The 12483-nt window shown below is 55.3% G+C and overlaps 1 protein-coding gene across 3 annotated transcripts in view; it reads left to right on the forward strand.

Moving 5' to 3' along the window:
• LOC144934406 (uncharacterized) overlaps nt 1-12483 on the forward strand; it is a 38677-nt gene that overhangs the window by 18745 nt on the left and 7449 nt on the right. For 2 of the 3 annotated variants that reach the window (XM_078860126.1, XM_078860127.1), the window contains exons 7-13: nt 2541-2784; nt 3238-4274; nt 7561-7682; nt 10261-10414; nt 10964-11275; nt 11569-11583; nt 11990-12083. In XM_078860126.1, the coding sequence (XP_078716252.1) occupies nt 2541-2784; nt 3238-4274; nt 7561-7682; nt 10261-10414; nt 10964-11275; nt 11569-11583; nt 11990-12083 (1978 nt within the window). The remainder of the gene's footprint in view (nt 1-2540; nt 2785-3237; nt 4275-7560; nt 7683-10260; nt 10415-10963; nt 11276-11568; nt 11584-11989; nt 12084-12483) is intronic. The other variant, XM_078860128.1, reaches the window with a different exon arrangement.

Genomic DNA, 12483 nt, shown 5'->3' on the forward strand with positions numbered 1-12483 from the left:
GTGGCGACCAAGCGTGCGACAGCTCCGTCTCCCAAACCCCCAACGCCACCCACCCCCTGCCGGAGATTGATGCCAGACACGGCCGTGGGGGGGGCCTCTGCTTCCCCTGGGGTCGGTGTCCTTGTTTACCGACCCACTGGAATTGACTGGAATGAATGTCTGCCCCCACCTCTTCCCCTCTGCCACCTCCCAACCTCTCGGGCACCCTTGCGCTCGGCTCGCTCGCGCGGGCTGCAGGGCAGCGACTCGGAGGGTTCTAATTTTGGGGACGTATTTGTTTCGTTCTTTATATAGGGCACAAAAGGGTGTTGTTTGAGAATCTCGCTTGCAGACTTTCATCTCCGTGGTGCTACTCCAAGCGTGCAGTCGCACACCGAGCCTGCCCGGCAGTGATAGACCGCACGCACGCACGCATGCACGCAAACGGGAACACACATGCACGTTGCTAGTGGGTACAAAGACAAAGATCCCCCGTATAGCCTTAACAAACTGTTGGGGCAAATGCCGGCTCGGCACACGAGGGGGTGGGTGACCAGCACCACGCTCGGCCGCATTTGTCTCCCCAGCGGCGATAGTTTTACACCAATACACTGCCGCTCCAGCTAACCGCTATACTATGTGCCACACGCATGTGCACCAATACCCGCCATTCACCACTAAGTGACGGTGACGTCACCACGGCGCCTGTGTCTGGCCAAGTGCACTTTTTGAGGCACTCTGAGGCCACGTGAATTGTATGTAAGTGTGTGTGCATGTACACAGACGCTTACATGCACACACCTGCTTGTACACACATGCCCGGATATACACAGAGGCAAAAATGTAATGTGTAGCCTTTGATAGGCGGTTGGGACAAGTGTTGTTAGCGAGCACCTAATAAGAGCTGCTTGTGGGGCACGAGAGGGTGGTGTGGCCAGCACCACACCCGGGCCCTATTATGCACACAAACACAATGCACGCACATGCGTATTCACACGCGCGCGCACACACAAAGCATAACGAGGGAAAGAATGGATGACAAAAGAGTCGCAGGTAAACATTTGCTCGACACAAACCAGGCGGTACCTGGAGGGCAGTGGAACCGGAGCCTCCGTGCCGGCGTCTGCAGCCCGGCTGATTTACACGTGTGCCCTCGTACTGGGCAGGTTTAATTTACTCTTTCAGCTGCACTACTTTTTTTGGTAATAATATTTCGATTTTGAAAACTTATTTTTGGGAGCCTTCCCCAAGCAGGCCGTTGTGTGAATGTGCGTGTGTGTGAATGTGTGTGTGGGGAGCGGTAGTGTAGCGGGTAGCGCGCTGCGCTATGAACCTGGCGACCCGGGTTCGATTCCCGCTCACGGCCAACACCAGTGACGATTATCTGAACCGGTCCTGGGCCTCCCCTAGGTTGACTCAGCCTCAAATGAGTACCTGGTGTGGTGTGTAAACATCGCCACTAGGGAGACAAAGGCGGTCGGGCGTGGTGCTGGCCACCCACCCCCTCGTGTACCGTTGCAGCCTTCATAGGTGCTCGCTAACAGCACTTGCCCCTACAGTCTGCTAAGGCTATATGGGGGATCTTTGTGTGTGTGTGCGCCTGTGTGTCTGTGGGGAGCCATAGTGCGGCGGTCGGCGCGCTGTGCTACGAAACCAACGACCCGAGTTCGATTCCCGCTCATGGCCAACATTGTTGACGATTATCTGAACCGTACCTGGGCCTTGCGTAGGTCGACTCGGCCTTAAATTAGTAACTGGTGCAGTGTGTAAACATCACCACTTGGGAGAGAAAGGTGGCCGGGTTTTCTTAGGTGCTTTCAAACAGTACTTGCCCCAACAGTCTGCTAAGGCTATATGGGGGATCTTCGTCTTTGCTCGCCTGTGGGAAGGTGGCATCCGTGAGGGATGGCGGAGGGAGATGCCGTGCTGCGGCTTTTGTGATGAGGGCGCGAGCCGGCCCAGCGGAGCAGCGGCGACAATATCGTCGCCGATATCATCGCCGCCGAGAGGGTGCACGTGCGGATGGATTACGCGGCAGGGCAGGTTACCCGTGCGGACGTCATTGTCGTGCGGTGTAATCCACACTCGACGTCGTCACCCCGCGGTGTGGAAGGTGCCGCATCATCAAGGGGCGATGATGTTACAGAGCTGGCGGTAGGAGGAGGCCCCCGCCGCGTGTTCCGTCAAGGAAAAGACTCGCGTAGGCTCGGACGATCGGACGCACGCTGCGCCGTGACGGTTGGCGCGAAGTTGGCTTGGTCGCGCGATGCGCGGTAATGTATCGGCACCAAAGCCTCGCAAGATCGCCGTGTGACGGACGCGCTAATGATGGGTAGCGCGTTCCCCCAGAGGTTCCCACCGCGTGTATTTTAAGATCGTTTACATCTGTCGCGTGTCGTGGTGGGCTCGCACGCTCGCACGCCGCCTCCTGTGTTGGCATTAGGACGTGACCGAGGCTCGGCTCCCCCATTGTCCTGCTCCCCTGCTGTTGACACAGCAAGGTTACCTCAATTACAGGTAACGTGACCTCTCTCTCCCCGGGCCGCCCTGTCTGCGAGCAGGTGGTGGTGGAGGTGGCGCCTCTGAGACGTCCCCGCCCCCCGCCGCCCCGTGGCGACTTGAAAGGACGGAGCGCCAACGGAACGGTGACACAGTCTCGCCCGCACCTCTCCTCGCCGAACTCGCCACACGCAGCGCGCGCGGGAAAACGGAGTTCTTGCCGGCGCGCCGCTCTGTCGCAAGTGACACGGGCATGGACGGAGGAACCGGCTCCTCTGCCGTAATTGGCGCCGGCAGCGTCGAGCGGTAAGAGCGATCCGTGTCCTCGCGGTGCTGGTGGTTTTTGTGTCGTCCCCGTGGTGGTCGTTGTCATCTTCCCGCGACACGTTTATCAGCCACGAGTGTGCGCAGGTGGGAAACGGGCGGCAACGGCTGTGGCTCTGTGAGCCTGTAGCTGCAGGGTTTGGCTTCGGACCCTGGAGTCACGACCGTGTTTGTGCACGCGCGTGGCTTTCGTGTTCATTGCTCAAATTACCAAAAATGCCCTCCCGTTTTTTTTTTTAGTTCAATTAATAGGCAAGCGTGTGCAGTCATAGAATAAATTAAAACAAGTCCTTATCTGCTTTCCATGTTTTGATTCCTGCTTTCCGGTCGCGGCACAGCACTCAAAAATGGAAGTGCTATTTAAATTTCGGCTTTTTCTCACGAGTGCAGACCAAACAGGAGACTAAACACGAGCTTTGTTTGTTCCCTCCCAAGGATGGAAGCGTCTTCCCATGAGCCTCAGCTGGAGGAGCGACGCGATTCTCAGAGCTCCAGCGTCCACAGTGAGCCCAGCCCGGAGCTCAACGATAAGGAGGAGGAAGAAGATGCAGGCGGCTCGGAGCACAGCAGGGTTGTGATGCCGGAGGAGGGCGAGCGGCCCCACGTGCCACTGATGAACGGCCACGTGCGGCCGACGGACTCGGAGGCGCCTGACTCCGCTCAAGTGCCGGCTCCGGGGCAAGAATGCGGTGCCCCCAGCCCGCAGCTCAAAGTCCACGGAGGGGTCACGCTCGGAGGTTTTGACTCGGAGGGGATGCCGGGCAGCGACCAGGAAGCGTCCCTGCAACAAAATCGTTCTCTGCAGGATGAGCGCTTGAGTGACGCCGTTCCCCAGCGCCCGGGAGTTGACGTGGCCAGACACAATGCTGAGGAGGAAGAGGAGGAGGTGGAGGCGCGGGACCAGGGTGGGGTGCACGTTGATCCGGTCGAGGCTTGGGAGGGACTTGCCACCGCAACCCCACGAACCGATTCGGACGAGATGGACGACTCTGTCCCCTCCAGCTCCGCTCAGCTCGTTGAGACCTCCAATGCCACGGACACCGCCAGCCTCGGCGGCACCGTCGAGAACGCAGATGCCAGCGTGGCTGCTGCCGCCGCCAACATTGTCTGCGGCGCCCGCTCCAGCGAAGCCGTCGATGCCACCTGCGATGCCGGCACCGCAAACGCGGTCGAGACCGGCGACGATGCTGCCGACGTTGGCGACATTGGCGACGTTGGCGACGTTGGCGACGTTGGCGACGCCGTCCCCCCGTGCGTCTTCTCGGTGCCGCCGGCCACCGTGGCCTTGGCCGTGGGTGACGGCAGCAGCCGGGAGAGCTCCGAGGAAGAGAAAGATGTCGCCTTTTCAGACCCCGTGAACGTCGCCGCGCCGCTGGGGAATGGGGACGAGGTGGCGGCCCCGGGGGACGGCGAAGGCGACGGTGGGAGGAGAAGCGCACGGGAGGAGAACGAGGCGGCGCCTCGCGACGCAGGTGCCGATCCATCGCCGCTAATGACGTATCCATACCTGTCAACTCCTTATCGGTGCCCTACCTTAGTACAGACCTATTCAGACCGTATTGGCCACCCCGTGCCCTTATAAATCTCAACGTTCATCCTACAGAGACCCATCACAAGGGAGAAAGACAAACAAATAGACACTTTTGTTGCCCGTATTGAAACGGCTGTACACCGTGTGGCGCTAAACTAAACTTCCCTGTACATGAATACGGGGTAAACCGGATGGGTTGACAGTATGCGTCTTGTCTGCGTCTCCCCAGCCGCGTTGTTACGATGCTTGTGCCACAGACAAACGCTCTTCTCATCTATGAAAAAACAAAAATAGGTTTTTCCCTTTCTGGCAATAAAACAGGTGGTAAGATGTTCGTAGACCAAATAGGATTTTTTTGCAAGGAATTCTCTCTGCATTAACCAGACACACTTGTGTTTTTTATTCGGTGTTGAAACCAGTTTTAGTTCCAGAAAGGGTAAAACCTACTCTTATTTATTCATACTTTGATATTGGCAAAAAATTGTCCCATTTTGCTCTTCTCATCTCTCTCCCTCATTCAATTGCGATCTTTTTTTCTCTTACCAGGTAAGGCCACAATGAGCTCTATAGCTCTTTGTCAGAAGCAACCAGGCCACAAAGATAACTCAACGAAGTGGCATATCAGGTAGAAATGTATAGCAGCCAAACACTCTAAATGCATGTCGATTCTAAATGTGGAGGGGAAAAACTGGAGGACCCGCAGAAAAATGTACGTGACCACGGTGAAAACATGCAAATTCCAGATATACAGGCATCATCATCCAGTGTCGGGATCGAACCCACGACCTGCTGTATACCAGGCGAGGCAGTAAACATCTCGCCACCGCAGTGCCCCAATGCAATGGCAGCAGTAAGCTGCGACGAGGATGTACACAATTGATGTGTGGCCGTGTCGCAAGGCACTTTCAAACAAGAGGAACAATGGGGTGCGCACACGGAGAGAATCGTTGAGATCGGTGCTTTGCGGTTTGATTTCAACCTGTTGAGTCTCAACTTGAACCATCGCCATGGATGGTCGCGCCGATTATCGAACCACGCCGATTCGCACGTGCGCGACTCTCCTGCCAAGTCCGTCGTGCACTTCGGAACCGACGTAACTCGATGGGCCGATGCTGAACACCTTAAAATAGAACTCCCCTTCACCAGCGCTCCAATCTAAACTTGCAACCATCGTCCGTAGCTGCCGGTTACTCGGTGCAAATATTTGGTGGGGAGTCGCATTTCCAAAACGCAGCCGTGGAAAAATCTTAGAGTGCTGGACGACCAAGCACCCCACAATAACAACATCAACAAACAACGGCCGTCAAGTCGACGTTCGGCGGTCAACTACATTCTGCCGGTATTCGCATCGGCCGCCGAGGAGGAGAGGGTCGTGGGGGGCGGCCTAAAGGAGGCGCGAGGTCATGACTCATCGCCTCTGTCGTTGCTTCTTCAGCCGTCGAGGATTGAGAATCGGTCTGTGGGACGAAGCCCGGGCCCGGTCTCCAAGTGTGTGCGCGAACGATGGTTTGTGATGCAAATGTGGATAACAGCCAGGCCGCATGCCTTCATAGGTGCTCGCTAACAGCACTTGTCCCAACAGTCTGTTAAGGCTATACGAGGGATCTTTGTCTTCTTTGTGTGTGAGAAACTGTGAATCATTGCGTCCGTTTCATTCATGGACCTGTGTCGCTCCACTCGGTCACAGGAGGTGGGGAAAGTGGTTAGGCGGTGCTTGGTCCAGCGTCGCATTACTGCGCTATTGATGTAATTGACAAGAGAAGACGCGTCCCTTCTCTAACGTCTCTCATTAATTCGCAAGCCCTCATCCTCTACTCCACTGCAATATCCTCCATCCCCCTACAAGGGCAACGGGTGTCAAATGATCACTGCGCCTTGAATTGGCCGCAGGATTTGGCGTCGTAAAGATCGGCACCTGGCGATAATTCAGGGGAACGTGGTATTTATAATCGTGCCCGGATCACGTTCGGAATCGCGCGCATGCCGTGGTCACTCAAGCCGAGCGAATCCGGTGTTCACGAGCTCCGGCACAGCCCGCCCGGTGTGCCGTGTGTCTGGTGTGTCTGGTGTGTCTGTGTGTGTCTGTGTGTGTCGGGCATGGCGCTGGCCACCCACCCCCTCGTTTACCGTTCTGGCCTTCATAGGTGCTCTCTAACAGCACTTGCCCCTACAGTCTGTTAAGGCTATACGGGGGTTCTTTGTCTGTGTGTGCGCATGTGAGTTTGTATGCGTCTCACTCTGTGTGTGTGTAGTTCTGGTGTGGAAAGCAGAGGTGGAGCGGTTAGTGTGCTGCTCTACGAACCCGGCAACCGAGTTCAATTCCTGCTCGCATCCAACACCAGTGATGGTTATCTGAAATCTGTCACGGGCCTCCCATTGGTCAACTTGGCTTAGTGTGGTGTGTACACATCGCCACTGGGGAGACAAAGGCGGGCGGGTGCGGTTTTGGCCAACCACCCCCTTCGTGTGCCGTGCCCATCACTAACAGCACTTGCCTCATCATTCTTTTGAAGGCTGCGGGAAATATTTGTCTTCGTCCATGTGTGTGTCACCCAACCATGAAAATTCGTCCATGTGCATCACTTTCTCAGTGCGATGGAGGCCGTGCCCAGCTCAGCCCATCCAGGATTAAGAACCACCCCCCCATCACCACCGGGGGGGATAGGCTGGTGCGACAAACTGGAAGAAGGGATCACTAACTGATGTCTCCACGGAGCTGGCAGCAAACGCACACGTTGCTCTAAAGACAATCTCCTGTACGGTTTATCATAGTCGTACAATATGGCCATTATAGAGATGGCTCTATCGGTCCGTGCTGCGCGTGCATGCCCCCCCCCCCACCGGTGTTGCACGCTGCGCCTGACCCCCCCCCACCCCACCCCGGTCGGATCAGGTTTGAGGCTCGCGGCTCGTGTCGTCAAATCAATATATTTTTTAAATGAGCGAAAACAAATCGTGAACTGCTGTGCAAACGTTAAATGGATCAGGATGGTGAGGCAGTGCTGCTCTGAGGCACTCTAAGTGCCCGGCGATGTGGTGGTAATAGCTTGTGGGTGGTGGCGATGTGGTCGTGATGATGTGATGCGGATGAAGATGTTTAAGGCGATTTTTTTTGGTAAATTTTCGCCGCTTGTTGTGTCGGCTTGTTTACGTCATGTGTTTTTGAGTGGTGGTGCGACGATACGGTGGTGTGACCATGTGATGTTCTGGCATGTGCGGTGCCCCAGGCCCCCCGGAGCTCCAGGGCCCCCATCAGGTGACTGTGAGCGCCGGGAACTGCGTCACGGCGACGTTCTGCCTGAGCGGCCACGGCCCCTTCACCGTCCACTGGCTGAGGAGCAAGGCCGCCGTGCGTCACCCTCGCCCCACCATCACCACGATCGCTCACCCATGCCACGATCGCTCACCCCACGCTCGCCACACATTCCTCTCCAGTGGCGCAGTGTGGTTGACCCCGTGACCCCTGGTGCAGTTGCACTGCCTGTACACTCGATAGCTGCGCCACCCCTCACCTTACACGATCCCTCACCTCCACACGTCTCATCTCACTGCCTCATCCCACGTGGCTCATCCACATTTGATGTTGACCTGATTTTATCACTCCATCTCCACGGTAGGCATGATGCCTCTGTTAGCTGCCACTCGGTCATCAGTCTCATACACGAGCCCGCTTATTTTTATTACGCCAATGCAATATGTAGGATTATTTATCTCAACAGTTTCTTTTGGGTACAGATTTCATCCATTTTAAATACATCACCACCATGGCAGAAACCAAAACGGAAGTCACATTACTGAGCAGGAAAACTGCTTTTTAAACCTTTTCACTGGGTGTTGCGTTTAAATATTCACGCGACTCGTTTGTATACAATGTCCCGACACGTGGACATAAAACACGAGCTCACAGTTGTGAACTGTTCACATGAGGTGGACTCTGTGTGAGTACACCACGTACCCTCTCAAAGTTGTTGTTCGCGATCATGGCCTTTGACCCACCCGACTGTCCGCGATTTTTTTACGTATTGGCGGTGCACCGGTGGTGCGTGGTATAAAAACACAACACATTTTTTGCAATAATTAATTATTTTCCCGCGATTTGCAACTCCGGTCAAAAAATCTTGTGGACCAGTGGTGGTGGTGGTGCATCAAAATCAATTTTTCGTGATGTCGAAGCAGTCGGAAGACCAACGTTACAACGAGTGGTATGAACACGAAGAAGCTTCACCGTCTGTTGCCGTACGGCAGCACCCAGCCTGATGACGATTGGCTGCTCCGTGTTGCAAAGGCAGATTTGACTCCTCGTGCCCTAGACTTGGTCGCACGTTTCCTAGATTCAACGGACTCAAATCCGCAGTCAATATTGACATTGTTTAGCAAGTCTCAGTCGACTGAATAACATCTTCGAATCGCGTCAAACTTGGCGACAGGGTCGATTAAAGACTGATAAACAGATTTGTTTATTAAATTTAGATTTCGGACTTTTGCTGCACCAGTGTACCGCCAATACGTCCATTTACCCAAGACCTCTGCATCCGACACTCCCAGTTGCATCTGAGCGTTCACTTTGCTTGTGAAAAGTTTTTTTGTTAGCTTTATTCATTTCAACAAAACGGGAGCCCCGTTTTCAGCCCGTTGAGCAGCTCGAAAAGCCGTGAATCGAAGACCGCGAAGAACCGTTCCGACGCAACTGAGCCCTATATAGAGAAGGGCGGGGGCCCTGAGGAAGAGCGGGGCGAGGGCGCCATCTCGGTGAGAACACCACGTCCAGGAGGTGAAAATTTTAATGGGGGGGGGGGGAGCAAGAGGGCAAAGAAAAACTCGTAAAATCAAATGTGGCACAAGTGGCGTATCGGCGTTTATGATGTCCCTCCACCTTTCCGGGTTCTGTTTGGAAGCACGGAGGGGTTTCCTGATGAAACTTAATTCACCGTCTTGCCATCCGGCTTCTCGTGGTACTTCGAATGTTCTCGGCCAAAAGATCTGCACATCTCGTCTCTTGTTTTCCCATTACACGTCCATAAAAAAAACCTAACTTTTCCTTTCCCCAATCATTATTATCAGCTTGCTTTTTGTACATGCTAAGTAGATGTAAATATAACTGTGCGAATCCAGGCTGAGGGAATTATGCCACTGATGTATATTGCATGTTAGCCATGGGGGAGGAAAGACGATCCGTTATTTTAATAAGGGGTCGTAAATCTTTATTTATAACCGTGTTGAAGATCCCTCATTTTCGTTGTTTTTGGCAAATACTTTTCCTCTTGCTTAACCCCCCAGGATTCAGACACAATGTTGAAAAACTGCTACTCATGTTTCGTCAACGATAGATGATCCCTTTTTAATTAGAAGCCCTGCGACACACGTGATGGGACGATTTTTCCTCCCTTCCAATCCGTTAAACCGAGAATCCGGTTGGATGTCTTGCAACGGCGGCCCGACCCTGCACATTAGAAAACGGCTCGTGCAAGTGGACACCACAGAGCCACCTCCGAGATCCTTCATTTGGTAGCCACTGAGTCCTACGGTAGGGGAGTAGCACTCTTGTACCTGCCCTGCCGCTGAGGGTGACGTTTGTCGCACGACAGTCTGCCGGGCTGGACTTGGCGTGTCCACGGGCAGCTACCTGGATGTTGAACCCAGGCTCCTTAGTGCCAGCTCGGTAATGGTGACCTCCAAGCCAACAAGGCCACCTCCTAAATTACACGCGTCACGTTTGTATTGTGATGAACCAGGTTCAGGGTTAGGTGGGCGGTGGTCGAGACTCTCGGCGGAGTGGCAGCCGATGGAGGGAAATGCGCCCGAGAGCACCTCCGCCATAAATCGGAGCGACGACATTATGTCGGTGGTGCAGATGGCTAGAAGGTATGGGGGGTAGGTCTTGATCTCGGCCATTGTTTATAGCGAATACGGTTGGTGTGTTCGCGCAGGTGGAGGAAGGTGCGAGGGTGAGGTTGGCGATGGACGAGGGGAGCGCCGCTCTCTCCATCGCGCCCGCGCGGCGCGAGGACTCGGGCTGCTACAGCCTCAGCGTCTCCAACGCCCACGGCAGCACCACCGTGCCCTGCAACATCACCGTGCTGGGTGAGGAGGCCCTGGGGGGGCGACGGGCTAACCCGGGAGGTGGTGGCGGGAGGGGGGGCAGAGTGTTCATGGCATCACCGGGTGCACTGGCAGCCGGATAGATTTTCATTCCTTCTCCGTAAATCACCGTGGGTGGATTCCGCTGTCAATATTTAGTAAACCTCTCCCATTAATAATGACTTTGGAGTCGGCAGGAGTGTTTTTAATAGACACTGTGTGTGACTCACGGGTTTGTAACGGGGCGTTTATGGGCCCTGGCTGGAGTTTCGTGCTGTATTATAAATGGATTAAGGCATTTGGTGTGCGCGCATTTCCACCACGCAACGCACGAACCCAGCCGGCAGCTGCCCCGCTCTCCCTTCGCCGCAAACGCACCGCCGTTGACCGCGCATGCAGGCGAGATTGGACTTTTTTTAGGCAAACGCTTGGGGCGATTAATCTCACGGGAACTCCGCGAGCACAGCGGGGGATTGGGGAGTGGGGGGGGGGTGCCATCTCAAAAACGATTCACCGGCCGTGCGGCGGACGCTCGCCCGATGGTGCACGCAGATCGACCGGAGCCTCCGAGGGGCTGCCCCCAGGTGTCCCCGCGGAAAGACGGGTCGCTTGCGCTCTCCTGGTCGGGCCCGGCCGATGACGGAGGCAGCGCCGTGGAGGCGTACGTCGTCGAGGGCCAGCGGTGCGATGCCCAAGACGGCGATGGCGCGTGGACGGAGCTGAGCGGGTCCTGCGCCAGCACCTCCCTCACGCTGGACTCGCTCGAGTCCGGCAGCGGCTGGAGGTTCCGGGTTCGCGCTCGCAACGCGCACGGCCTCGGCGACGCGGGACCGGAGTCGCAGCTCGTCACGGTCGGGAACGCGGGTGAGGCGGCACCGCACTCTTGCACGCGTTGCCACGCCGGCGTTAACACGCGCATGCCAAGTGCCTTGCGTGGTGATTTGTCGATTAAATGCGGCCCAAAGGTGTGCTTCGAGTTTTCATGTAAAATGTCAAAATGCAAATAGGAAATTTTAGGTCCAGCTTTTTGAGCTACGTGCACTGGTCTACATAAGAGCCTGCTCGCTTATTTTTGGATGCGAATTTTGGATGATCGGTACTTCTTGCCGGCGTGTTGTGTGTCTCTCGCATGCTCACGCTTTCGTGAACCTCGGCAGAAGGACCATTGAACGGTGAGCATCTTCGTTACAAAAACAAGAATAACACAATGCAATCTTTAACGGGCACAACATCACACAGACATCAATTACCGTGCAGAGCCAAGCTGGGTGTCGCTCAAGCCAGGAGAGAGTTGTTGGGGGCCTTTAGGAATATGCCGGGCAGTGCCAGTCCTCTTTGTTGGTGTAGAGGAGGAGGCTGTGGGTCGCACTACTGTGGAGAGTTCCACTGTGAGCTGTAGTGCAAGGGGACAGGCGGGGAGAGAGATACAGTGGACGATTGAATGTAGAGGTTGCGGTGGCAAAGGCACGCGATCTTTTAAGCATCGAGTCGAATCGCAACCCCAAGCACTGCCGCACGTGGCCTCGCGCTCACACACACACGGCCCTGAAAGTGATTTTGTTTTCCATTTGTGTGCAGATGAAGCGGAGAGCGAACCGGAGCACCACGATGTCGTGGTCAGAACCGACAAAAAGGTCATGGACCTGTTTGAGAGATTGGACAAACTTGGCACGTGAGTCTTCGCGCCATCGCGCAACCTTGTGGACTCGTGGCGAGGCTGAGACTGAGCGACGGGTGTGGAGCGCGGAGCGCGGAGCGCGGAACGAGGAGCGTGGAGCGTGGAGTGTGGAGCGCGGAGCGCGGAACGAGGAGTGTGGAGCGTGGAGTGTGGAGAGCGGAGCGCGGAACGAGGAGCGTGGAGCGTTGAGCGGGGGTCTGCTCCAGGTTTCGCTATCATCGAAAGCGGAGCCCCACGAGCGATTCCGTGCAGTCATCTCCACTCCAAGCAACCTCGCTTCCAGGGGCTCGAGAGAGGGACATTAAGCCTTGGGTGTAAAATAAAAAAATATCTCGTGTATAACTATATATATTAATCTATATTTATAGATGCCCCTTTGGTGAAACCGTTTCAG

Source organism: Lampetra fluviatilis, chromosome 10 (assembly GCF_964198595.1).
Source record: "Lampetra fluviatilis chromosome 10, kcLamFluv1.1, whole genome shotgun sequence".
NCBI classification, from domain to species: domain Eukaryota; kingdom Metazoa; phylum Chordata; class Hyperoartia; order Petromyzontiformes; family Petromyzontidae; genus Lampetra; species Lampetra fluviatilis.